Here is a 27,838-nt window from a genome sequence, read left to right as displayed (position 1 = left end):
TTCAAAGATGTGCCCACAAGATATCTTCCCAATTGGAACCATCTTTGTGTTATTGTTTCAAGACCTATGCAAGTTTCCCATTCTGTATAAATTAAAAGTTTAGTTACATGGAGAACCCTCAAAAAAAGGGAAAGATACTTTATTTTTAAGTGACTTTTGTCCCCAGCCATCTATCTATCTATCCACTTTTGCTAATACCTTTCAATATCTGCTGCTGCTACTTCACTGAAATTCAAAACACTAAAATCATTGTGACCAGCAACTCAGGAATACAGGGAAACAAGAGGTAGAAATTAATATAGGCTGGGATGGCTTCGAAGTGAGGTTGAATACATTTGAATCCCTGGCAATACTTCATGATGTTTCAGATGATCTAGATATCATTTTTCTGAACTTTATTCCTATACAACCGATTTCCCTTTCTTTATAAAATAATAGTAATTTAATATAATTAATTTAATAGTCAATATTATTATACTGAAGCACTTCCCTCTGTTAAAGGGATGATAAGTGAGTATCCAGTGATCCAGTGAGATGGTAGCAGAGTAAAGACTCCGGGGTAGCCTATCTTGAAAATTCACAACCAATAACGATAAAACAAAGAATCCCTGAACAATAAATAGACTACAATCACACACAATAAGAAAAGCAGAAATAAGCAATGCAGAAAACTGTAGAAAAAATAGTAACTGGACTGTGTTTAGAGTGATAGTAAGGATGTACATGCCATGAGAGGGCATGAGAGCTGTTGTATGGACCTCTCTCTCTGTTGTTAACTCTAAGGAGCATGCTCGTATTGGGGATTTTAAAAAGGGGGCACTGCACTGAAGAAGGGGTAAACAGAGTTCAATGTGCAGGACAGAGAGTCAATGTGCACTACTGGAGAGAAAGTATAATGAGACAAAACTAGAACATTAGAGCCCAAACCATCAAGAAGAGCCAGATTGGATCACCTGTGTCTCATCATAAAGAGGCTATTATTTAAGAGTCTGAAGCTATGATGTGTGAAATACCTGCCTTATACATACCCAAAACCAAAAACTAGACATAAACTAAATGTCCTCACTCACTAAAATTTGAATCACCTGAATCTTAGCAATCACTCTTAAAAGGGAAGATAACTATATTACAGGCCCACATTAAGAAGCAATGTTTGTTTGCAACAGACATCTGAAGAGGTATGGGCTGTACCTTTGGATCATATCCAGTATTGTATATCAATGTTACCTCAATTTAAATATAGAGGAAAAAGAAAAATCCCAAATAAACTATTGAATACCTAAAGCAACTTGAAAAAGAGGAACACACAAGACCCACTGTTACAAGAAGCAAGGAAATAATAAAAATAAGAGCAGAAATAAATGAAATACATATCAAAATGACCATATAGAAGCCTAATGATGAATTGGTTCATCAAGAAGACAAAATTGATAAACTTCTAGTGAGGCTAACAAAGAAAAGCTTCTTGGAAAAAAAAATAATAAACGGAATTAGAAATGAAAGAGGAGCAATTACCCTGGATAGCTTAGATATAAAAAGAATCATGAAATTTCTATGACCAACTATACACCAACAAATTTAATAACCCCAAAGAAGTGGCAAATTCCTGAAGCAATAAAGTTTATTGAAACTAAACCAGGAAGAAACTTAAGAGTTGAATAAACTGGTCATAGGCACAGAAATTGAAACAATAATCAAAAATCCCCCTAAAACAAAAAGCTAGGGCCAGACAACTTTATAAACAATTTCTAGAAAATATTTAAAGATGAATTTTCTCCTATATTGCTCAAATCATTTCTAAATATCCAAGAAAAAAGAATGTCCCTACTGCGTTTTGTGATGCCAATATTACCCTAATACCAAAGCCAGACAAAGATAGAAAACAAAATTATAGACCAATATTCCTGATAAATATGAATGCAAAAATCTTCACAAAATATTAGCAAATCTAATTCAACAATAAGGTATATACATCCTGACCCAGTGAACTTTATCCCAGGGTTGGAGAGATAGTTTAATATAAGTAAATCAATCAATGTAATACATCAACAAAAAAAGTTAAAAAACATGATACTTTTAATCAAAACAGAGAATACATTTGAAAAGATTCAGCATCCATTTATGATAAAAACTACACAACGTGGGAATTGAAGGAAACTTCCTTAATTTGGTAAAGGCCATATATCACAAACCTTCAGTAAAGAAAATACTTAATGGTTCAAAACTGGTTAAATACTTAGTGGTTCAAAACTAGTTACATACTTAATGGTTAAAGTCTCTTTATTATCAGGAATAAAGCAAGGATACCCACTGCTACCGCTTGTGATAAATTTACCATTAGTAAAGCAAATTAAAATGACAAATGTTACATGTTTACATAACATATGATCTGACAAAGCAAAATATTTATAAAAACTAGTGGACAGTAAGAAATGAGGCTCCTGATGTTCAGAGCGGGGAGGGAAGAAGAAAGGGTTGAAGAAGTTTAAAGGATGGTGGTTGGAAAAAAAAAATCAATCTAAAAACATAAGGAGTGAGGTGGGTAGATAAACAGGTTAAATTGTTAAAATGTTGAACGTAGGTGGTAAGTAAATGAATGTTCATTGCAATCATACTCTCACTTTTCCTTATTCAAAAATTTTTCTAATTAGAAAGTTACACTAGAAAGTGAAGAGGGGAAAAAAAAAAAACATTTGAGTATATGAGAGTTAAGAAAATTAGCAGAATGTAGAACCATACAAAAAGTTAGTTCTAGGGCGATGCTGGTGGCCTAGGGGTTAAGTCTCAGGTAGAATTTCATCCCCACATTTGAGGCATGTTGGATATTTGTTGTCTGCCAACATTGCTACTAAGGGTCACTTTGTTTTCTCTGTTCCTCATTAGTAATAACAACCTTTATTATTTCATTGAATGCATTTCACTGAAGGTATTAGTTTTTAATAACACCTGGAAGTCACAAAATGTATGCTCATCAAATAGACAAGATTTGTACTCAATCTCAAGAATGAAATTATGACAGTCGCTTACACAGGAAATCAACTGTAAAAAATATATTTTATATCTTTACTGTTCTATAATGTATCATTGTAGTGTATGTTGAGCCTTAATTCAACTTTTTTTGCATAATTTTCCTCTAAGTTTTTGGTTAATTTTAACACTTTTCTGAATAATAATACTGGTATTTACTATTTTTGGCTACTGATTAAAATTGCCAAAGAACACATGAAGAGACATGAATGATATGAACAAAGACTATGAGCACATGAAGAGATATTAATAGATAGCGCATGCGCTCATGTGAGCAATACTGAACATGGACACTTGTAGTCAGTTTTCTAGGATCAGAGAAGCAGGCTTAAAAAACTCTAGAGGACTCTAGAGATTCTCTCAGGAAATAATCTCATATCGAGTTGAGGGTAGTGTGCTACATTGTTTATAGACATGAAAATGTTTTTGAAAATTCAATGAATTGTATTAATTTAATATCAATTAAGCTTAAGAATTATTTTTTTCCATTCATTCATACATTTTATTCATCAGCTTTTTCAGAAAAATAAATTTCAATGTTTAACGAGGTGCATATGATTGCTAGAGTCTTAAGGATATATTCATTAGGGTATAAAGTATGTTTCCTAGCATTGACCTCATCTCAGCTTTTTATTCTAAATACAGATTCATATTTTTCCCTGGAAAAATTTGGTTACTGTTTTAAGCTGTTTTTTTTTTTCTTCTCCCATTTCACTAAAATTAATTCTTGCCTTCTAAGACTCCCTGAGACAAGTCTTTATGTGCAATTCAAAATGAAAATTAACAAAAATACTTCATATTTATGGAATAATGTAGCTACAAAATATTTTCAGGCATCTTCTGAAAATGTCCCTCTGTCCTGCCCTTCAAAATCCATTGCATCAAGTTCATATTAACAATAAGCCTTTAGATAAAGTAGATAACTGAAAACTTCTTTGACTCTCAAGATGAAAAACACTCTAATAAAGAATACATTCAGTTAGAGAACCAAAGAGTATCTCTTCAGGAGCTGAGATAAGAAACTTAGAGCTTTTCCATTTTATTTCTGATACAGTTGTGGCTTTTAGTCGTGTTTTATGTTGAACTGGGTGGAAATATTCCTTAGTAAGGCAATGAATTTTAGAGTCCATTTCCCCAGTATTTTCTGTGTTTACTTAATTCTCTCTTCTAGTTAAATCTCATTAGAGATCAAAATAAAAATTTCACAAGTCATCTCCAAAGCCAACTGCTTCATTGATCCTACCATTCTCTTTCCTTCTAACTTAGGGGTTTAAAGAGAGGTTCAGGGTTAAAGTTAATACATTAGAGAAAAGAAAAATCATTTAATTTAATGTTGTGGATAACAGGTTCAATTTCACAATTCTTTAAATTTACTTTGGCACTGCTCAATTATTCCAACTTTTGGGCCATGACATGAGATTCCTTTAAGAACTCTGAAACAAAGACATGTCTGGAGAACACATTGAGTGTTTGGAAAATTCTTTCATCAGAATGAAATTATTTTGGTGGTTGTTGTCCTGGAGAAATGTGACCTAGCAAAAGCATTTTTTAAGTCTGGTGAAATACTGAGGATTTCTATATTTTACCTCAACTGGCACTTCTCATACACTATAAAACATGTATCTTTACTCCCCAATAAAGAAGTAAGTTTCAAAAGATTATATACCTTAGATATAGTCATATAGTTAGCAAATGTCAAATATAATCTCGGACTACCTGCAATTAAAGTCTAGTATCTGAACAAAGTATGACATAACCTATGTGCAGTTGGAAATACTCAGGCACAGAGAGAATAATCCCTGTCTTACTTAATCAAGAATGAGTAAATTAAAAATATTAAAATATAGTAACCTCTTTTTACACTTTTTAATATATCCTGTTTCAAAATACAATGACGGTATATCCCATTTAATTTGATTAAATATTAAGCAGTTAGGTAATGAATAATGAATGAATGATAAAATATGGGGGATTTCAATAAACCCTTATATGTGAACTTACCTCTGATTTTCCCATAGGCTCATTAACCCTCAGAATGGGGAGAATACAAAAAATATTAGCAACTGCCATGATATAATCCAGAGAAACCAACATTTCTGAAAATATTTGCTCTCTTTCCCATTAAACAAATTTGCTTTCTATTCCCAATGTTTTCATCTTAAATTTTCTGTTTAATTTAGAATGGGTATATTTCTTTCACTATAGGGAGAAGGGAGCAAATATACAAAAGTTCAAAGAGTATTAGATGTTTTAAAACTCTCTGATAGAGTTTCTACTTAGATTTTACCCAGCATAAGCTACTTAATGTTTTGTTTATTCTCTCTGCTGTTGGCTCAAGGGGCCTAATTCAGTGAATCGAAATTGCCAGAACAGGAATATAAACAAAACACTAAGGAATATAAAACAATGCGCATTAGTATTGAAATTAGAAAAGGAAGCTTGAGGGACAGTGTCCAAGGAGACAGAAAAAAATAACAACAAACAAACAATAACACTAAGATGAAGTGAGTTTCCCTTGACATTGTTTTTCAGATATTAGCAACCAAATATCTTAATCCCTAATGCAAATATCTACCCAATAATTCATGCTATTTTATAAATTTGGTATCTACTATGTTGTGCTAAATGTATTTATTAACTCTAATAAAAAAGTTAGAGTACAAAATTTTGTTTACACTTTATACTTTCCCTTACTCACACTATTGCTTACTAGCAATGGGAGCTGGAAAGTTTCTTGTTTTTATAGATTAATGCTAAAAATTATATTGTACTTACAATAAATACTAGGTGTTAGTGCCATCTCAGACTGACTATAATATAAAATCATGTCCAAATGAGATAATATGAATGAAAAAAAGCCAATACAATTGTGCAAATCTTAAATAAAATCTGTGCAAAATTTACAGGTTATTATAGTTTCAAACATGCATAAAATAGAACAAAGACAATTTTATTTACTTTTTATTTTTTATTTAAATATTTTATTTTATATAATTCTTATATCTTTTTTCATCTTTGTACAATGTATGCATTTTCATTTTGGTTATATTCCCCATACACTTGCACCCCCCCTTATTTTGAATCTAGTCCTTTCTCTCCCCACCTCTCGCTCCCCCTCCCTCAGTATATCTCTGGTTTATAGTTGCTTGTTGATTTTGATTTTTACTTTGTATTGATTAGTCTTTTTCCTGGTCTCTTATTTAGGTTTTCTAAATTCCTGCTATGAGTGAGACCATCCGGTATTTTTCTTTTTCTTTCTGACTTATTTCACTGAGCATGATCCCTTCCAGCTCCATCTATGCTGCTGTAAACTGCATGTGTTTATCTTTTTTGATTGCTGAGTAATATTCCATTGTGTATACATACCACATCTTCTTGATCCAGCCATCTATTTTTGGGCATTTGGGTTGCTTCCATAGCTTAACTTTAATTTACTTTTTAATGAGGCTATTATATTTACTGTAGTTCAATGAGCCCAGGCAAATTACTCAATTTTCCTGAGACTTTACATGATAGTAAAAAAGAGATGAGTATGTCTAGTTGTGAGATTAAATAAAAAAATGGTATAAAATAGATATAATTCAGCATGACACTGAGAAGTTAGTTATTATTATTTATGAAATTCAATCAGATTTCCAATCAGAAATTTCCAGATTTCTTTATATAAGAATAATAGCATATGCCTAAATATTCATAGTTTCCATGTTTTTAATACAAATAAAATAGGAGAATATATAAAGCCAAACATAATACATCTTTAACTAAACTAAAAATATGGGATATGATAAACTTGAAATTATTTTTAAGTGGAAAAATAAATATCAAGTTACAGTAGATGAATGACTGAATTAGTACTCCAGAGAACAGACAAATAATATGACTTGCTACATATATTTATTCCATACTTCATAAAACTTTAAGAAACAGTTACATTAGTAACAGACAAGAAAACAAGAGTATGTTGAATATAACAGTATTTACATACATAATATTTTACATATAAAATTTAAGCAGCCATTACATACAAAATACAGTTATTATTCAGCATAATCAACAAATGATTCATGTTCTATCATCACTATTTCTTTTTCATTTAGAATAATAAACAATGATTACATGGAGCCTCAGATAATTTGAAGGAAAGACACAACATTGTCACTTCTGGGTGAAAAGCAAAGTTTTACCACTGAGCTCAGGTATCTGTGAGATAGATACAGAAGGATGTTATAAAAGGTAAAATTTCATTTTTCTTTTATTGAATCTTCCAAGATGACATTTGTTCATAATAACTTTTATTGGCTTCTGGAAAACACTAGTTTATGAACAAGGTTTTTGAAAGCTTGCTTTACCTGCTGGTTCCTCAAGGTATAAATAAATGGGTTCAACATGGGGGCAATGGAAGTGTTGAGGAGGGCTATCCCTTTGGTTAATGATGCTCGCTCGTTGGCTGACGGCTTGACGTACATGAATATGCAGCTTCCATAAGAGATGGAAATGACAATCATGTGAGAAGAACATGTGGAGAAGGCCTTTTTCCTCTGATTGGCAGATGGGAATCTCAAAATGGTGCTAATGATGAAAATGTAGGACAGAATCACTAATGCCAGTGTGAAGAGCAGAGTAACAAAAGCAAAGTAAAAACCAATCGTCTCTAAAAGCCATGTGTCTGAGCAGGAGAGCTGTAAAATGGGGAAATAGTCACAAGAGAAGTGGTCAATGACATTGGCAGCACAGAAATCTAACTGGACGATAAGCATGAGAGGTGGGAAAATGGTAAGAAATCCTGCTACCCAGGAACTACAGACAAGCAGAATACAGATTTTCTTGTTCATGATGGTGGTGTAATGAAGAGGCTTGCAGATGGCCACGTAACGATCATAAGACATGGCAGTGAGAAGAAAAAATTCAGTCACACCCATGAAGATAAAGAAAAATAATTGAGCTAAACAATTATTGTAAGAAATGGTCTTGACTTTAGTAATGATTGATGCCAAAAATCTGGGGATAGAAACACTGGTGAATGAAATTTCTAAGAAGGAGAAATTCTGGAGAAAGAAATACATAGGTGTCTTTAGATGATTGTCTACTGAGGTTAGGATGATGATGGTTAGGTTACCAGTGATACTTAATACATAAGCCAGGAATAAAAAGGCAAACATGACAGCTTGATGCTCTGGGTTGTCTGTTATGCCCAAGAGTACAAACTCTGTAACTATGGTATGGTTTCTCATATTGATTTTTACTTTCTTTAAGCAAAATCTATTGGTGAAAAACAAAACAAAGGGAAAAAATAAGTAAATTGTATAGAAGTTGAATATTTAGATATTGGTATTAATAGTGCTAATAAAATGAAGCAATGGACTTTTTTAACCTATAAGCAGTTTGACAGTATCTACTTAAGCAGAAAAATTGTATATATCCTCTGTTGAAAAGGAAACTTGTATTTACAGATCAGTTAAAAGTCCTATCATTAGTGACTTTACATAACATCTCTACATACAACAAAATATTCTATATCTGCAGTACATCCTTTAAATATTTTTCTACAATGATACTTGTTATGTCTGTAATTTAGATGTGTTTTCCATTTTCCAAGTTTGTATGCTTTTAGAACTGAAATATATATAATACTGATTTAATTCTGATGTCTGATGTTATTTACAAACTTTATTATCTTAGACCCTAGTGGAAACTGATGACCACATTACATTTCCTGAGCTGAATAAATATGATCATTTTTATTAATTATGTATAATTTTAAATATGACCCACAAAAATGTGTTTGCAGGGCCTCCCCAGTTGCACAGCAGGATGTGAGCTGTTCTGTGAAGCTGTGGGCAGCCTCTGCCGCACGGGTTCAATTCCCAGCCAGGGGAGCTACCCACATGGCGCGGCAGACCTCTCATGCCTCACCTGCTGCTCCCCTCAGCAGTGTCTTCTGTTCTTCTGCCTGTTCTGCTCCCAGCTCTCTCTGGTGAATTCTCTCACCCCCCGCCCCATGCCTCTGACCTGTTCCCCAGTTCTTGTATAAATAAATAAATCTTAAAAAAAATGTGTTTGCAATCACAGAAACATAAGAGTAGAAGTCCCCTGGTTACAAATAAGTGTAAAAATCTTGATTTATGGGAAAGAAAGAAGAATCCAGAGATATGAATACTCACATAAGTAGAAGTAAACCAATGTAGATCTACAATAAATATTTTGTTTTTATTATTTTTGTGTTTCTTATTTAAATTAACAATTGGCTTTAAAAATAAAAACTATATTCACTTTGCTTTTTTAATCTTAAATTTGCCTGAAAATAATAAGCAACTTATAGGGAGGTTTTGATGACAAAAATCTCACTGCCTTCTTTCTAAAAGACTAAACAATTAGAATAAATGAAAATCTCTTTACGATTTATTTTAAAGAAATTTCAAATTGCTGAAATGTAATAGTATGACTTTATCTGTCTTGTTCTCTTTTTATTCTTAGTAACCAGCATTTTTTTCTGTGATACAGATTTTAAATTCTTCTTGTTTTATTTTCTTTCTATAGCAAAAACTGGAAATATTAGTAAGTAGTAAGCATTAAAACCTGTATTATATCACTTTTCTTTTAATTTTTTTCCCTGACAATCCAGCATTCTCTACTTTTAGGAATGGGCACTTTTTTTTTTTTATAACTTATCAGTAAAATTAGCAGAATAAAATGCATACAGTTACTACGTTTTGAACAGCGACTGAAATGTTAAAATATAAAATTAGTAATAGAAAATTTATTAAAGCAATAATCTGGGGGTACCCACAATTTTATTCCAACAAAAAGAACTTCTGAATGGAACAAAGACAAATATAAAATTAGTGACAAATAAGTGTAAATAAATACTTACTTTCCGATTCACCTAATGATTCCAGTCAGAAATATAATCCAGGTTTTCCTTAATTTACTTACATCTGAGTTGCCATGTGTTCATGTTATACTTTAGGAGAGGTTTTAGCCATTATTTATTATTTTGCCTTTTGTCTATTACATAAAAAACTCACATGGAGAAAATATGGGCTTTTTGGTATGCAAATGTTCTACAGCTTTTACTGTAAGTCAAATAAATTTATCTTTATATCTTTCATCTTTTCATTTAAACATAAACATTGTTCTGACCTGAGCTTCCAGAAGCTACAATTGTAATCCTGAGACTTCAAGTCAATTCCTACAGATTACTGCTTACTGGTTAGTGCTTAATGTCTGGAAGGTAAAGCATTTGAAAGCTCCCTGGATAAAGGAAGAGTGAACATTATCTAAAGAAAAAAGCAATTTCACCATCTCTGGTCACTTTTTAAAACACCTGAGGGACCAGAGTGAAGAAAGGAAGGGAGAAAGGAGAGACAAGCTCAGAGATGGAGTGGTGTTATGCCATAAACCTTTCCTGAAAGCTAAGTAAAATAGCGAGATAAAGGCAAAAAATGGACCAACTTATACAATCAGCCTAATTTCCTTTTGGCTACACTTCATTTTCCTAATGGCACTTGGCCTACACTCAGGAGATCATTATTCTCAATTCCTTTAGGGATGGTTAAACCCAGGCCTGAGTCATCCCACAGTGGACCCGTCCTTGAGGGCACTGCCCATGCTTTAGTCATTGACACATCTCCACCAGTACAAAACAGAATGAACAGAGAAAGCATTTTAATATCTTTAAGAAATTAGAGAACACTTGAAACTTCATTTTTTCATTTTTCATATTTCAAGAGTAATATATGCCTAATGTTATGAGAATCAAATATAAAATATGTTTTCAAATAATCCTCTGTGTGTCCTCATCTTTAAGCATACTTTAAATATGTATAGTATGTGCTACCAGACACTTTTTTTTTCTACATCTTCATTTGACATCACATGCACATACTCAATCGTGCACAAAATTTTCTGCAACATTTTTTTGATCTATCAGTTAAAGATATCTAATGGATCTGAATACTTGTCAAATTATCTAGATGGGACTCATTCTTTTCTTACAGTTGTGTACTAAATACTAGAAGAGACATATAAATGTTGTATTTTCTTATAAATTTAATATTCTCAAATTAATAGAGATTGAACTTTCTGATATTTGTATTTCTCATCCAAGAATTTCCTGCTAATAACTTGCGTTCACTTTTCATTGATTTATTTCATCTTATTTATTTTTAGGAAATATTTCTGTATTATGGATATAAACTCCTGGTTTTTCTGTTGCACCATATTTTCAGAATCTACTTTGAGTTTTTAACTTTTGATGGTGTTGTTCAACTAGAAAAAGATTGTATAGTCTATCAGGAATTCTTCGGGACCTATTCTTAGGACATCCTTTCATAGCTAGTTTAAAATTATGTTAATATTAGTTTGTGTTTGATACTTCTATGAGTTTCTTGGTTATTGGTATAAAGATCTAAGATACATCTGAAGAGGTGTGAACTTGTACCTCAGTATTATATACAGTGTTGTAAACCAAAGTGATTTCAATAAAAAATAATACCATAAAATTTACAAAGTGGGATAAACATTTGCAAATCATATATCTAATAAAGAACTTGTGTCTATATAAAAAGAAATTTCAAATCTCAAAAATAGGAAAAATTCAGTGAAAAACTTGAACAAACACTTTACCAGAAAATATGAACTTACTATGTAAGTTATGAGAAACAACATTATTTGTCATTAGATTAATACAAATTAAAATGATAATGAAGCATCATCCCACGTATATTATAAGTGTTAAAAGTTAAAAGACTGCCCATACAAAAGTGTAGGTTGGACTGCAGGGCTGGAACTCTGCTGCATTGCCAGTGTATTTTAAATATAAATATTGATATTGCTAGTTTCAAGCTGTCATTTATCATAGAAGGTACTTAGAAAATAATTTCAAACATCAATATATGTGACACAATGTAAAAGAAATGTAAGAATCAAATTTAAAAACTAAACATAAAGTAAAAAATCCTGTATTCACAGAAGTTAGAAGAATATAAATTTGCGATTAAAAAAAAAAGAAATCAATATTCTATAGTTCTGTCTGCAGATAAAACTGTAGTTGATGTCAGCCTAGTAGTAATGCATCTCCAGTGCCCAAAAGAGAAACTTTCAATCCAGTTGTCATTAAAATAAACCAAAGTGTTTGGGAGAAATTACTCATTCAGGGGCAGGGCAGGAAGTGTTCAGGATGGGTTTAAAGGTAACAGAAAGCAAGAAAATAATCAAAATTTAAAGGGATTGATTGTTTCATAAGTAGAACTGGAGTTAATCCCTCTTGTCTAATAAGAGATAATCTGAAAACATCAAACATATAAAGACACTAGTGACTTAAAACACATCAAATTCAGTGGTCAGAAAACCTTTGTAATAAATGGTGGGAGAGTATACTGGATTTGCAGATCTTTGTTGCAACTGATCAGTTCTGCTCCTATAACATGAAAGCAGCAATACTTGGAGAACAGGTAACAAATAGGTGTGACTGTGTTCCGTAAAACATGTTCTTTTTTCTTATTTTTTTAATTAAAACAGGTAGCATGCCCAATTTAGCTGATAAGCCATAGTTTGTCATGACTGAAATATCCATGACTGGAAATCCACAAATTCATGAAATAAAAGAGCCTACTATAAACATTTGTGATTACTAGGATACCTCTGAAAGTAGACCAATCCAAAGAAACATTTATTGTTTCTTATACAAACACTTTCAAAGTAGTGAAATAAATGATGGAAGTTCTAATTATAGAATAATTCTAATATAAAGAAAATAAAAGATAAAATGGAAAAAACTGACTTTTTTTCAGTACCTGGTGAAGTAACAAAACACCTAAAGAAAAAATTAATGGCAACATTGGTAAAAGAATTGCAAAATTATCTAACTAGGGGATATGGACTCAGCCCACATGAAAACCAGCGACAATCATGGCAGTACTAGGTATGTCCCTTGATTTATAATGCACTAGGAATTACATAAAGAGGAAGTGTTAGATCAAACTTAGAAGGGGGGATATTCTGATGGACAAATATTCAGTCAATACATAAAAACACACGAACAAGCATGTTTGCACTAGATGAATGGACATCAGATAATGCTAACGGCTTTTGTTGCTGTTAGTGGTGATAGGTTTGAAAAGAATATAGTGTCACACCAATGTTTTTATTACTTAATTTGATAATAAACTGCACTTAATTACAATTACAATGAATAGCTATACCTGCTGTTTGCCCAGGTGTACAATGAAGTAACACACAAAGACAATACAATCCAGAACTTCAATAATTTTATTGACTAGTTTTATAGAATAAAAATAATTAGAATTTGACCTTTTTATGTGCAGAATAACTGGAGTGTAGGCCAAAGGTGGGGGGAGAGTGAGAGGATTCACCAGAGTGGGGAGCAGAACAGGCAGATCTACTGAAATACGCTGCTGAGGGGAGCAGCCATGAGACAGAAGAGGTCTGCTGCGCCATGTGGGTCACCTTCCTGGCTGGGATTGAACTCAAGCTATAGCGATGATAGTGCTGAGACTTAACCCACAGTCCACTAGGGATGCTCTGGAATTTGATTTATATATATATATATATATATATATATATATTATAAATATATAAATTGAGAAAAATGAAGGGGAAAGATTTTGCTACTGTATGAAAGTGTCATAGCAGGTTTAGAAGAAGAATAAGTATTTCCCAGAGTGAAAACATGGAAAATTATATTCCAGCTAAAAACAATCTCTTCTGAATGCTATTTTCAACAAGAAAGCTTTGCAGTAGTGTTTTCATACATGCAATTATTATAGGGAATGATTGCATCACAGAGAAGAAATTGAGAATAGTAATATAAAAATTATTTTCACAGTCCTCAAGGACATTTTAAGAACTACATTGATTTCAAGAGAGATAAATTGCAACATAACTTCTCCCATGTAGTAACCACTCACAATATGCCAGAGCGTTGTGAATGCTGCAATTATATTTTATCACTTATTTCCATTGCACAGATGAAGAAAAGGAGACACAGAAAGTTTAAAGAATTGTTTTCAGAATTACAAGGGTTTTGAATTGATAAATTCAGGGTGATTTCACACATAGTTCTCTTAAGTTCACTGTACTGTCCAATGTATTTAACATCCTATAATTTTACTTTGATGATTACAATTCTCAAAAGTTAATCAAGGTTAGTTTTTTTCTCCCCTTGTATTTAGCAAGGAAACAGCTGATATTCCATGTCTTACCCACAGTAATGCTTCGTGAGGAAAAGAATAAGTGTTTTAATGATCAGTGGTTCCTATCAAAAAAGAGAGAATGATACGAGTATTGCAGAATGTACTGAACAAATGACACACATTAAAGCTGAAAAATGTCCCTGATCAAAGCAAGGCAAGAAAAATCTAACAGATTCATTCATATCCCACTTTTTCTCTTATGTATCCTGAGATATTTTCATGGTAAATATATGGTAAAGAACAATTCCCTGAAGACATGAAGAGAAAAAACATCTTTCCCTTTGGCAGTACTGTTTTTTTAATTCAGATAAGAATCATGTAAAATGAAATTCACTTTTCCACTCACTTAAAATAGTATTCAGTATAGCCACAATGCTATGCAAAGCCATCATCATTATATAATTCTAGAACTTTTCATCATTCCAAGAAGAAATCCAGAACTCATTAAAGTCCATTCCCTTATCTCCTCTCTCCCCAGACCTAGAGAACCACTAATCTGTTTTCTGTTTCTGTGGACTTGACTATTCAGAACATTTCACATAAATGGATTCACACAATATGTGGATTTTTGTGTCTGAATTTCTTCACTGGTACAATATGTTGTCACGGTCCATCCATGCTGTAGAATGTATTGTTGTAACTTCATTCTTTTCTATGGCCAAATAATATCCATTGTAAGGATATACTACATTTTATTTATTCATTCACAATCTGGAAGATATTTGTGTTGGTTCTACTTTTTCACTCTTATGCATATGTTTCTATGTACATTGTTATACAGGTGGCCACATTTCTGTGTTAATATGTTTTTAATACTTAGGAGAAGTATTTCTGATATGGTATGTCCATATTAAACTTTTTGAGGAACTGCCAAACTATTTTACCAATAACCATTTTATATCTCACTAGCAAATGTATGAAAGTCCCAATTTCAACATACATTAATAACACTTGTGATTTTGTAGATACATGTGCTAAACAAAGTCAGAAGGAGAAAAATACTGGACAATTTCTTTCATATGTGGAACAAAGAGTAACAAGACAAAGGAATAGGCAAAAATAAAACAAAACAAACCCTAGAATCTGACTGCATAATTGAGATTAATAGACAGGCAGGTGGAAAAGACCGATTTAAGGGTAGGGAATCCAACGGGCTATGATGGAGGATTATTGTTTTGTTGTTGTTGTATGGAGACTTTTATTATTTTAATTTTCTTTTTATTTTTTATATCATTATTCATTTTTAAACAATGTTTGCTTTCACCACCCCCCCTCAGGTGTAGCCCCCACAGAATTTCCTTCACCAATGCACCCATGCACCATCACCACTGTCCCCTGTGCTTCTTCCTCCCTGATGGAGGATTATTGTTGATTTAGTGGTGAAGCATTATGAACCTACACCTCCCAAATCATACACAGTGTCCTAAACCAATTACATCAAAATAAAATACAACTAAAACAACACACACACACACACACACACACACACACAATGAGGCTAATTGAAGACAGACTAAGTAAACTTTTAAATGAGTAAAAAATTTGTTTGCTTTTATTCTCCAAAGATTATAAAATATTTTTTTCTCATTTTTTGGAAAACATAAAAACCTTTTGCATTATATCCTTGAAGGCTTGTTTCACTTGCTGGTTCCTTAAAGTGTAAATGAAAGGGTTTAATAATGGGGCAACCGAGGTATAGATAACAGCTACACCTTTGGATAAAGTCACCCTTTCCTTGGCTGATGGCTTCATGTAAATGAAGATACAGCTCCCGTAAGTAAGGGAGACTACAATCATATGTGAAGAACAAGTAGAAAATGCCTTTGTTCTTTTCTGAGAGGAGGGAATTTTTAGAATAGTCTTGATGATATATACATAGGAAAGAATCACTAACAGCAATGTGAGCACCAGTGTTACCACAGCCGCGACAAATGAAATTAATTCTAGGAAATGAGTGTCTGTGCAAGAAATCTGCAGCACAGGGGAAGTGTCACATATGAAATGATCGATTACTTTGGAAGCACAGAATTCCAGTTTCAGGCCCATGACCAACGGGGGAAAGGTTATCAAAAAGCCAGCTGTCCATGAGCTCAGGACGAGTTGGTAGCACACCCTGCTGCTCATGATGGTCGGGTAGTGCAAGGGTTTGCAGATGGCTACATAACGGTCAAAAGACATGGCTGCCAGTAGGTAAAACTCAGTAACTCCTAATAAGAGGAAAAAGAACAGCTGAGATGCACAACCATTATAGGAAATGATTTTGTTTTTAGTCACGATGGTTATCAGAAATCTGGGAATACAGACTGTGGTCAACGAAACTTCCAAGAAGGAAAAATTTCTGAGAAAAAAATACATTGGCGTCTTGAGGCGGAGATCCAGCAAGGTAAGAAGGATGATGGTTAAGTTCCCCATGACACTTAACATATAGTTTAGGAAAAGAAATGTAAAAATGACAATTTGCAATTGTGGGTCATCAGTCAGTCCCAGGAGAATAAATTCTATCTCTTTCGACTGATTCTTCATTTCAGATTTGAGTTCGATTAAATAGACAGAGGAAACCAACTCTATAAGTGAAAATAACAAACAAAAATTTAAAAAAAATACACACATGGGAAAAACATATTCTGAAATGTGAGCATGTTTTAAAGGGTGTCCAATCTGACAAAACAAATAACACCTAAAATTATAGCCTACATCAGTCTAAGCATCTCTAATTGTTCCCATTTCAGTCACAGTTAAATTTACAACAGTACGTTTTTTTCTATTCCCCATTTCAACCTGAAAGATAATTTGAATTTTACTTGATCATTTCCAAATGAGCTGTTTAAATCCTAAACATTTAAACAAAGGGAACATAAGTCTTCCTTGAAGTGTTTTTCTATGTATATTTCCAAAATCAAATTAAAAGTTCTTAAATCATCTAGACAATTATACCAGCTTAAATGTGCAATGTTGATAAAAAAAATCTTGGTTGTTCAAAATATTTTTTAAATATATGAAGCATATGGAGATAAATTATATACTTTATAATTGAAATACTCTATTCCATTAATTATCTTACCCAATGCAATACTTCTTCATTGTCCCCTTATTTCATTTAATTATTATTTTTCTTGTTTCAAATGCATTAGTCTTCTCAGAAGCAATTCATTTAATCAGGAAGTATTGAATATCTAAGTAAAAACAGAAAATTTGTAACAATTAAAAAGTGTATTTCCTGATTTGTACTTGCAGAGTTACTTTCATTTTTTATCTCATCCATTCATTTAATCCATTCATTCATTTATGATCTACATATTTACTTCATATAAGTGACTTACCATATCCAGAATTCATTGATATTGTTTCCCCCCATTGTGAATATGACAGAAACAAAAGTCAAACATGAATGATTTAATATTCCGTTTCATAATATAATCAATTACTTCAATAGAAAGTTTAATTCCAATGTATTTCTGAAGAAAGATTCAAAAGAAATATGCAATGTGGAAATTATATGCATCTGCTAATATCTTCCACTGTTACTCATGCTCACTAAAATCACAGGATTCAGATATGACAGATAATTCAATGAGAATCTAATCACTTTTCCATACCAGATAAAATTCATTTTCTGTTTGTTTTCTTCATATAGTTAGATGGAGAAAAATATCTTCATAACAATTCTAAATGAATTATCTGAAAAGATGATTTAAGAAAAGTCTCAGCTAAAGGAACCCAAAACGTGTAACAAATCATTGCTTCCAGTTGTGTACTGACGAAAGCCACAGTTTTATCATTTTGCTAAGAGACACAAGGGAATTCATTGAAATAAAAAGAGCAGAGGAAAAAAATGCCCTCTAGAGACTGGGTAAGGATTTACAGATTAAGAGGGGAAAGGAGAGAGCAAATAAACAAAAGTCTCCTGAAAGAGAACAGTAATGATTTAAATGATCTGCTTAATGACACTAAGAATTTCAGATAGTCTACTGTCCTGGAATAATATGACCAATTCTACTGGTAAGAGTGTTTACTCCAAACAGGAAAATTGATTCCATTTAGAAAATATATTAGGATTCCATTAGCTTGATTGCAACCCCTACCGCGCCCCCAAACTGGGGAAAGCAGTACTGGAATGGTTACTTATTTATTTCTGCTTTGAAGCAATATAAAACACAAAGATACATATACGAGGGTCTTTTATTCCTGAACCATTTGATGTTCCATCTGCTCCTCAATATAGTAAAGGTATTGATAACAAAAAGGGGATATTCTACTAGATAAACTCAATACAACCATCATTGGGTATTAACATTTATATTATTTACATCTAATTCTCCAATCCTAATCAAATTTCACCAGTTGACTAAAAAAGTCCTTTATAAAATAACATAATTTAGAATTATATGTTTAATTTAATTTTCATATATTTTAGCTTCCTTTATTTGAAATAGTTCCCTAGTCTCTCCTTAACTTTCAGGAATGTTGATGGGAATTTTTTTCAGAAATTTTATATTATGATCTTCAATTGTTAAATGATTTTGATGTCTGATTATATTCAATTATTAACCTTTGGCAAGAATGATTGTCATCAAAATGTGTTTTCTCATTGGATACTATTAGGTATACTTTTTATTTTTTTTAATTGATGATGCTTTTTAAAATTTGATTGATAGGGCTGTTTGGCTATTTATAGGGTTATCCACCATAAAGATATTGTTTTATCATTGAAATTAACAATTATTTTGTATAAACACTTCAAATATTAATGCTGGAAATCTTCCGATTTATAGATTAGTTATATTATTACGAATTTATGGTTTCTGATTTTATTCATTATTATCATTATTCATTTTGATGCTTAATTATCAAATGATGCTTATTATTTGATGCTTAATGTAGGTCCCTTCAAAAGTGTCCCCTTGGCAAACTTGCACTACCATGGCCATTGCAGCGAAGATACGGAAACAGCCTAAATGCTGGGAAACAGATGAATGGGTCAAGAAGTAATATATTACTCATCCCTACATATGGAACCCACACTTTGCTTCATTACCTCACTTTATAAGGTGTAGTGAAGTCCATTACCTGGTCCAACACTTTCCCATCTCTTACCTGTGATGACCTATTTCAGGATTCATTAACTCACTGTCTAGATATTGCAGAATTCACTTACATTTCCACCAGCTCAGACATTCTTATTTTCATTTTCTTTTAAATTTTATTTAAGAACTTTCAGGCTTTTTTGTACCAGGAAACTTTTTTTGAGACATCTGACCTACATACAAATTTTTTAAAGACATATTTTAGGAAATGACTTATGTTCTGAAAGTTCGATTTGCTTTATCATTAATACAATAAATATGTATATATTGATATATCTTTTATTGGATAATGTATTAACTTTCTGTGGATACTGTAAAAAGTTATGGCAAAATGGATAACTCAAAACCATGCAAAATTATTCTTTCACAGTTCTGGTGGCCAGAAGTCTAAAATCAGTTCCACAGGGACAAAATCAAGGTGTTGGTAGAACTGTCCACTCTCCATTGGCACAGGTGAAAATTTCTGAGCTTTTCCTGAATTTATATTTATGCTACCATCACTACAATCAAGACAAAAAATGTTTCCATCCTCCCAAAAAGTTCCCTTAAAATACATCTGTAGTCAGTGACACCTGCTTATCCTCAGCCTCTAAACCACTGATCACATTTTTGTCCCTATAATTTAGTGTTTTCCAGAACTATAGGAAAAGAGTCATAGAATATTATATCTGGAGCTTTCATTTAGCATGCCACTTCTGAGATTCGTGTTTTTGATGTGTCATTAATGTTTTCCATTTTGTGCATTGCCACAATATGTTAAACCACTCACCAGCTGATGGACAGTAAAATGTCTCCAGGCTTGAGGATCAGAATTGTTTTTATCAAAATTTCATCTCAAACGTCATATTATTTTTAGTCCAATAATAAACTATTATTATAAATAATATATACACCCCTTGGTGCCAAAGTATAAAATTATTTATAATAAAGCCTGTAATTTCTTCTGTTGATTATTGGAAGCATGGCAATCTTGTGTTGGTGTAAACCATCTGGGGATTTTTCCAGTGTTGTCCCAGGACAGCAAACCACTGATGAACTTGTTCAATATTTCATTGATAATTCTAAAACTTTTGTGATACTCCTCTGGGATACTTCCATCTCTTCTTTTATTTCAGGTAGGTTGCCATTATAATTTGTAATAATTACTCCTTTTGGAACACTGATCCCCAGAGAAAAGGCTTTATTTTCTGTATTGTTTCAATATATCACTTGAGTCTGTAGTAAGTAAAGAATGATAAAAATGCCACATTTTATAAGTGTGTGCATGGTAATGTGGACTCTCTTTCTTGGAACAGTGGCCTATCTTTCATCTGATGATGTTCTGAGTTATTTTCAGTTGCTGCTTTTTTTTTTTTTTTTAAAGAATAACTACCTATTTGAAATTTTGAATGACAACAACCATAACAACAAAATTTCACAAAATATAACTTATCTGGAATAGAAGGGGGATGTCCAATAAAGCTATCTGAGTTCAAGACTTCAAAGTAAGTATGAATTTGAGGGAAAGTGGGCATTCTTTACAGAAATATGGTGTGTGTACATTGCCTCTTCCCACCAAAATCTTTTTATCTAGATTAGATAATATAATCTGTCTGAGAAAAGAGTAAAATTATAGTCATTATGTTAAAATACATATTCACCATGCACGCATAGGGGAACAGTAGATATGTAACAGAGTAACCCCCACAAAAAAGGGGAGGTTCCAGATTCCCTGCCCCAACTAAGGGAGGGTGGAGCTGAGCTGAAAGAAGCAGCAGGAGAGGAGACTGGAGTGGGAGGAAGCAGGATGGAGAGCCAGAAGGTGACCTGGAGGAGGCACAAGGAGCAGAGTGACATGTAAAGAAACTGTTCTTGCTTCTTGGCTCTGGACTGGTTGAAACAAATGTGGGTGAGAAACGCATGGGGAGGTTAACAATGGCAGCTTTTTTTTAAGTTGTTTTTTTTTTTTTAAGATTTGTTTATTTACACAAGAACTGGGGTACAGGCCAGAGGTGCGGGAGGGTGAGAGAATTCACCAGAGACAGAGGGGGAGCAGAACAGGCAGACAGACCCAAGACACTGCTGAGGGGAGCAGCAGGCAAGGCAGGAGAGGTCTGCCGCAACATGTGGGTATCTCCCTGGTTGGCAGGGAATTGAACCGGCACTGTAGAGGCTGTGGACAGCTTCACAGCATGGCACTCAACCTGCTGTGCCACCGGGGAGGCCCAACAACGGCAGCTTTTATCTCAGTTTTGATTTTGCTCTTTTCCTCCCAGACTTGTTTGACTGCTTAAGACCCTTTTCTGTGGGACCCCACCGGAAGGTTCTTTAGACGTGTAGCAGGCTTTGCTTTGGGCCAATACTGTTTGGCTGGACATTTACCCACGAGCGGATGGGTAATTTTGGGTGCTTTATTTAAAAACTGCATTTTCTGTCTTTTCTGTATTGCACACTAATTGTATTAAAGTTCCTTTCCTTTAAAGGTCTTATATGTTTTGTCTTGATGAAGTAGATGGCAGAACCTATTTAGAGCGGGCAGGTTCGGGGGTTCTTGGGTGCACCTCTCCCTGCCCTGTAACAGATTTAGTCCTGCTGCAGTCGCCAAATCTGCTTTAAGTGAAATAAATATATACACTAGCATATATATTTACTACATATTTAGTTTATATAGATGTATTTAAGCTAATTTGTGTATATTTAAGTTTATACATATTTTTATATAAGACTAATGTTTACAGGTTAATATCTAGGTTAATTCATGTTCTTTTTAATTATGTGTTCAATTTTTGTTCTTCTTATATAGATCTGCTAAAGCTCACAAAAGAGAAATGAAGAACCAGTCAGTAGAAATAGAGTTCATTCTTCTCGGATTGACAGATGACCCACAATTGCAAGTTGTGACTTTCCTATTTTTATTTCTTAATTACACACTGAGCCTGATGGGAAACCTAATCATCATCCTACTTACCCTGCTGGATCCTCGCCTCAAGACACCAATGTATTTTTTCCTCCGTAATTTCTCATTTTTGGAAATTCTATTCACAACAGTATGTATTCCCAGATTCCTGGTAACCATTGTGACTAAAGACAAAACAATTTCATACAATAACTGTGTAGCTCAAATATTTTTTATTCTTTTACTGGGAGTCACAGAGTTCTACCTTCTGACGGCCATGTCCTACGACCGCTATGTTGCCATCTGCAAACCCCTGCACTACCCAATCATTATGAACAACAGAGTGTGCTATCAGCTGGTTATTAGCTCCTGGGTGACGGGGTTTCTAATCATCTTCCCTCCTTTGGCCATGGGACTCAAGTTGGAGTTCTGTGCTTCCAAAGTAATTGATCACTTCATGTGTGAAACTTCTCCTATCCTGCAGATATCCTGCACTGATACGCATGACCTAGAATTGATGTCTTTAATCTTAGCTGTGGTGACACTTGCGGTCACATTGGTGTTAGTGATTCTCTCTTACACCTGTATCATTAGAACCATTCTGAAATTCCCTTCTGCACAGCAAAGAACCAAAGCTTTTTCCACCTGTTCTTCCCACATGATTGTTGTCTCCATGACTTATGGCAGCTGTATATTTATGTACATTAAGCCAACTGCAAAGGAAAGAGTGACTCTATCCAAAGATGTGGCTTTGCTATATACCTCCATTGCCCCTTTACTAAATCCCTTTATTTACACCCTAAGGAACCAGCAGGTAAAGGAAGTCTTTAGGGATATGTTACAAAAGATGTCATGGTTTTCAAAAAAGCAATTGTAAAAAAGTGCTACCAATCACAGCTTTTCTATTATAAAATAATAGAAAATATGTTTCATGCATTTATTTTTATCTCTTCTGTCATTACTTATGTCATATAGGAGATTCATTTGTAGGAGAATGTTGTAGTTCAATTCTGTCCTCACATTTTATTCTTCCTATGGAAAAGAATTTCACCCTGCTATCGGAGCTTTCCCTGGAATCTGCAATACAATTTCAAAATAGCATCTCCTTAGTGCGTATTAGTTTTTAAAACCATAGCCTTATAATTGGCAAATTGTATGACATCTCAGTGATTTTTTAAATGATTTATTTATTTATGCATACAAGAACTGGGGTACAGGCCAGAGGTGTGGGGGTGAGAGGATTCACCAGAGACAGAGTAGGGAACAGAATAGGTAGATCTACTGAACTGCACTGCTGAGGGGAGCAGCAGGTGAGCCAGGAGAGGTCTGCTGTGCCATGAGTGTATCTCCCTGGCTGCGGATCAAACTTGTGCTGCAGTGGCTGCAGACAGCCCCACACATTGTGTCTTAAACCCTTGAACCACCAGGGAGGCCCTGACTTCTAAGTGATTTTGGAGATCTGGGAGGGATTTCAGGAGAAAGTAATGATTATGCTGATAATAAAAACACACATAGAAAGTAGACTGAAATATAAATACATGCAATATGACAAAGGTGTTAGAAAACCACATGCATTTGAAGCATTAGTGTATCTAGTGCTTACAGCAGGATTTTGAGATATTCTGCCCATTCACTAAGGCTTCCCCACATACACAGTGCACAGAACATGTAGGCTTTTTTATGTAAAGCAGGAGAAATATAACACGCACCTGATAGTTCAGTAGATGTATGAAGAACTGTGAACACTCAGTAAAGGTAAGGCTTATTTTGAATAATTCAAAGACATATCGCAACTAATCCATGGTGTGCTTTTAAGAAGATAAATGTAAAACCATGAAGGGCCTGTGTGCCAGAACAGTATTTTGGATTTAAATTTGCTCTATAATCCAAGGCTTAAAGCAGGGGAGGGGTGGGGACAGGGATTAAAATAGGGGAGGGAAGAGCACAAGGGACCATGGTGATGTTCCTGGGTGATGTGGTTGTTGGGGATTTACAGGGATTACACCTGAGGGGAGAAACCAAATACTGTACAAAATGAACAACAATGTAAGAAAATTTAAAAAATTAAAAATAGAAAAAAAATGAATTTGATGTATCAGTACTTTTGAAAGGTTTTGTGTCTAGGAATCACCAAGTTAGTCTTATAAACACAATTTCAAGTTGCTCTTATTGTGTTGAGTCATTATATCTGGGATACCATCAATATATTCCATGTTTATTATCCATTCATCCATCCACAGTAGTGCCCATTATTTTGATGTGTCATTATTTGCCTAACACTTCTGACAGAGAGACTTAATGAAAGTGCATTTAAGTTGTAAGCTTTATTATTTCTTTAGCTGATAATATTGGTTTCCACAGTGTATTTGACTCAGAGGTATAGGTTCATGCTGCGTCGGGCAACATCACACTGACAAGCACACGGGAGTCGTGGAGCAGGCTACATGATGCAGGGTGTTGCTTGAGAGCAAGATCCGGGCCATTTTTATTGATAGAATAATCATACAGCATCACCTACGTGCATTAAGAGGACAAGGACAAAAGGGGGGGAAACTTAGGAACGTCATCTAGGGCTTTGGGGGACATGAGTCTGCTGACCATGTTATCAGCTTGATGATCAAGTGTTGTAATCGAAACCCGACCCCAGATCCCCGGCCATGGTCCTAATCTTATCAACAAGGCGTTCACTGATCAGCTTCTGGGGTCCCTTGTCATACATCGGTCCTAGCCCCCCCCGGGCATTCCCAGTCACACCTCTTGATGCATACCCTTCCCAGAGTGATCAAGCTTTCTGCTCTTGAGCGATATGAAAGGTGTCTTGTAAGTGTGGCTCCTATGGCTGATTGACCGGTTCTGAAGGGCAGTTCTGACTGTATAGGATGCAGAACTGCAGGTAACCATAATGGCAGCTGAACAGGCTGCTTAAGTTTAGCAGACCCACAGGTTCATGCCTCTTTAGATGAGTGTTACCATCCTTACCCCACCCCAGACACTCCTAGTCCAGTGAATCTCCTCCACCCTGCTCTCTACCCTACCCTCTTCCTCTTGTAGGCTCAATTCTACAGTCAGACTTGCAGGGTTTGTGATAGGTTGGGTTTTGTCTACATTTGTTTCTTTACATTTCACAGATGAGTGAAACCATTTGTAGCTTATCTTTATCCATCTGACTTATTTCTCTGAACACAATTGCCTCCAGCTTGTTGCCATAAATGGCAAGAGTTCATTTGTTTAAAAGATTTATTTATTTATACAAGAACTGGGGTACAAGCCAGATACGAGGGAGGGTGAGAGGATTCACCAGAGACAGAGCAGGGAACAGAACATGCAGACTGATGGAATACACTGATGAGGGGAGCAGTGGGTGAGACAGGAGTGGTCTGAGCAACATGTGGGACCCTCGCCGGCTGGTCGGGATCGAACCGGTGCTACAGAGGCTGCAGACAGCATCACAGCGCGGTGTTCAACCACCTGTACCAAAAGGGAGGCCCCATATGGGGCATTTTTAAAGTTATTTTAACTTATTTAATGTTCTTATTGTGATAACTATGGCTTACAGCACTGTGAATGATTATTCAGAGGCATAGGTTCACACCTCTTCATACGCATGTAATCACAACACACTCACCACCAACACACCCATAGTCCTCTACCACAGGCTTCTGAGACCTCTCTCCCCTTTGCTTCCACCTGCCCCCACCCCATAATATAATATTTTTATTAAGACACTTTTATTCTGTGGACCTCTTTCTCATTAATCAATGAAACTATAAATATTTTATTTCAAGAAGCATGTCTGGCATGTCTTCTATAATTATTGCAAGTTCTTGATGAGGTAATGAATGAATGAATGAATGAATGAACACAGTTGTCTGGAATTTTCTTTGTCCAAAGAATTTATCCTAGAGGATCTTGTAACAGAGGTCTGTACTCCCTGAGAAACAACTTTACTTTATTTATTTATTTTTTTAAGTAAATTTTTTTAAGGTTTATTTATTTATACAAGAACTGGGGTACAGGCCAGAGGCCTGAGAGAAATCATCAGAGACAGAGCAGGGAGCAGAACAGGCAGATGACTGAAAACACTGTTGAGGGGAGCAACAGGCGCGACAGAAGAGGTCTGCTGCACCATGTGGGTTTCTCCCTGGCCAGATGGGAATCGAACCAGTGCTGCAGAGGCTGCGGACAGCTTCACAGCGCTGCGCTCAACTCACTGCGCCGTGGGGGAGACTCATGAGAAACAATTTTATAGATTAATAGCTATAATTCATGGTTACATTTAATTATTGTAATAGTAATAAAATTCATTTCCCTTCTTTCATCACTCTTTTCCCTCATCCATTCCTCCACCAGGAACACATATACTGTCACCTACAGAAGCTTAATTTTGGACCTGGGTGCCACAGGTGTCTGAAATAACACAAGTAGATTATGTAGATTTTAACATTCATAACACCAGGACCTTCAAATAGTGTCCTAATGGTGGAAGTAAAATGAACAAGAAGATGTAAAACTTGCCTGGATACTGACATCACTCTCTATGCAGAGTAAGTGATAGAAACACTGTGCAATTTTGGAGATCTTGTTTTTAGCTATTTTCAAAGTTTCTGTAATGAATAGTCTATTGCCAGCTCAATTTCACATATGACATTTTTAGTTGTTCTCTAGCTGCAGTGGAGAAACTAGGATGCTATTTCCCAGAGTCTTATTTCCTATATGATTCTAATGCACATTTTGTCAGTGAGAGAACTTTGCAAAATTTGGAAGTTGGAAGAGAAGCAAAGGCTTTTATTCTCCTGAGGCGTTTGTAGTTAGACTAATGAGCAGAGGCAAGATCCCTTGTGAATTCTCGGTAAGTGAGAACTGGCAGCTTTCCTGCTAATACTACTAAATGGGTGCATTTCAGAAATTACTGAGTCACTCTTATTTTCCTACACAATTTCTTGAACCATTGTCTATAAGACTTTAACCTATTATGTCCTCAATATTCTGTTCAGTGTCCAAACTTGCTTCCCCTACCTCTTCAAGAGTGGGTTGAGACTTGGAACTTGTTGTGTTTAAAATAATAGCGCATGTTAATTGGAATTGAGAAGGGCTCTTAAAATGAGTAACAAAATAGTCAATGGTACTTCTCCTGTAGGGATGATTCCTGATGTTCTCTTTGCTTGGGACAATAGGAGGTAAGGAGTGAAGTCACTCAGAAGAGCAATGCTCTTTCAATCAGTTTCTCTTGGACAGACTGTCTATTGCAAAGGAGTTATGGGACAATAGAAGCTCTCATAATAGGCACTTCAAAATATGATATATACTGACTTTTCGCACTGGCCTAAGTAAATGACTCAGTGTTGGGAGGAATTACTCCAAGAATGAGGATACCAAAGTGTGAGGATAAGGAGAGATGTAAGGCATGACAAAGGGACACCACTGATTCTGCCAGGTCACATCAGCAAAAAGCCATGAAATAGGGATGCATAAACCTCAAAAATTTTATATTGAGACAGTGAAGGAAGATGTAAATTTCCTGCTTTGTGATTTCTCTTATAAGAAAAGGAAAGGTAATATTGGAAAAGGTAATAATCTATAGTGGAAATATTCTTGGAACAGGTAATATTCTATAGTGACTGAAAGACTAGTAAGCATGT

General features: G+C 34.5%; 3 protein-coding genes across 3 annotated transcripts; 1 reads left to right on the top strand and 2 right to left on the bottom strand.

Moving 5' to 3' along the window:
- Window positions 1–7,319: 7,319 nt before the first annotated feature.
- LOC119248445 (olfactory receptor 6C3-like) lies at window positions 7,320–8,258 on the bottom strand. Its single transcript, XM_037515401.1, has one exon. It carries the CDS (start codon window positions 8,256–8,258, stop codon window positions 7,320–7,322), a length of 939 nt encoding a protein of 312 aa, XP_037371298.1.
- A 7,566-nt stretch (window positions 8,259–15,824) lies between these two features.
- Window positions 15,825–16,763, bottom strand: LOC119248444 (olfactory receptor 6C6-like). The gene has a single exon (XM_037515400.1). The coding sequence runs from the start codon at window positions 16,761–16,763 to the stop codon at window positions 15,825–15,827; it is 939 nt and encodes a 312-aa protein (XP_037371297.1).
- Window positions 16,764–22,131: 5,368 nt separating this feature from the next.
- Window positions 22,132–23,076, top strand: LOC119248443 (olfactory receptor 6C6). The gene has a single exon (XM_037515399.1). It carries the CDS (start codon window positions 22,132–22,134, stop codon window positions 23,074–23,076), a length of 945 nt encoding a protein of 314 aa, XP_037371296.1.
- Window positions 23,077–27,838: the final 4,762 nt, after the last annotated feature.

This window comes from Talpa occidentalis, unplaced genomic scaffold (assembly GCF_014898055.3).
Source record: "Talpa occidentalis isolate TD23 unplaced genomic scaffold, MPIMG_talOcc4v2.1 talOcc4.16, whole genome shotgun sequence".
NCBI lineage: Eukaryota > Metazoa > Chordata > Mammalia > Eulipotyphla > Talpidae > Talpa > Talpa occidentalis.
Note: the sequence above shows the minus strand (reverse complement) of the source record. Positions and strands in the feature narration are given on the sequence as shown.

Coding starts and splice junctions, on each gene's coding strand:
- LOC119248443 (XM_037515399.1), top strand. CDS start 22,132: ATGAAGAACCAGTCAGTAGAAATAGAGTTCATTCTTCTCGGATTGACA.
- LOC119248445 (XM_037515401.1), bottom strand. CDS start 8,258: ATGAGAAACCATACCATAGTTACAGAGTTTGTACTCTTGGGCATAACA.
- LOC119248444 (XM_037515400.1), bottom strand. CDS start 16,763: ATGAAGAATCAGTCGAAAGAGATAGAATTTATTCTCCTGGGACTGACT.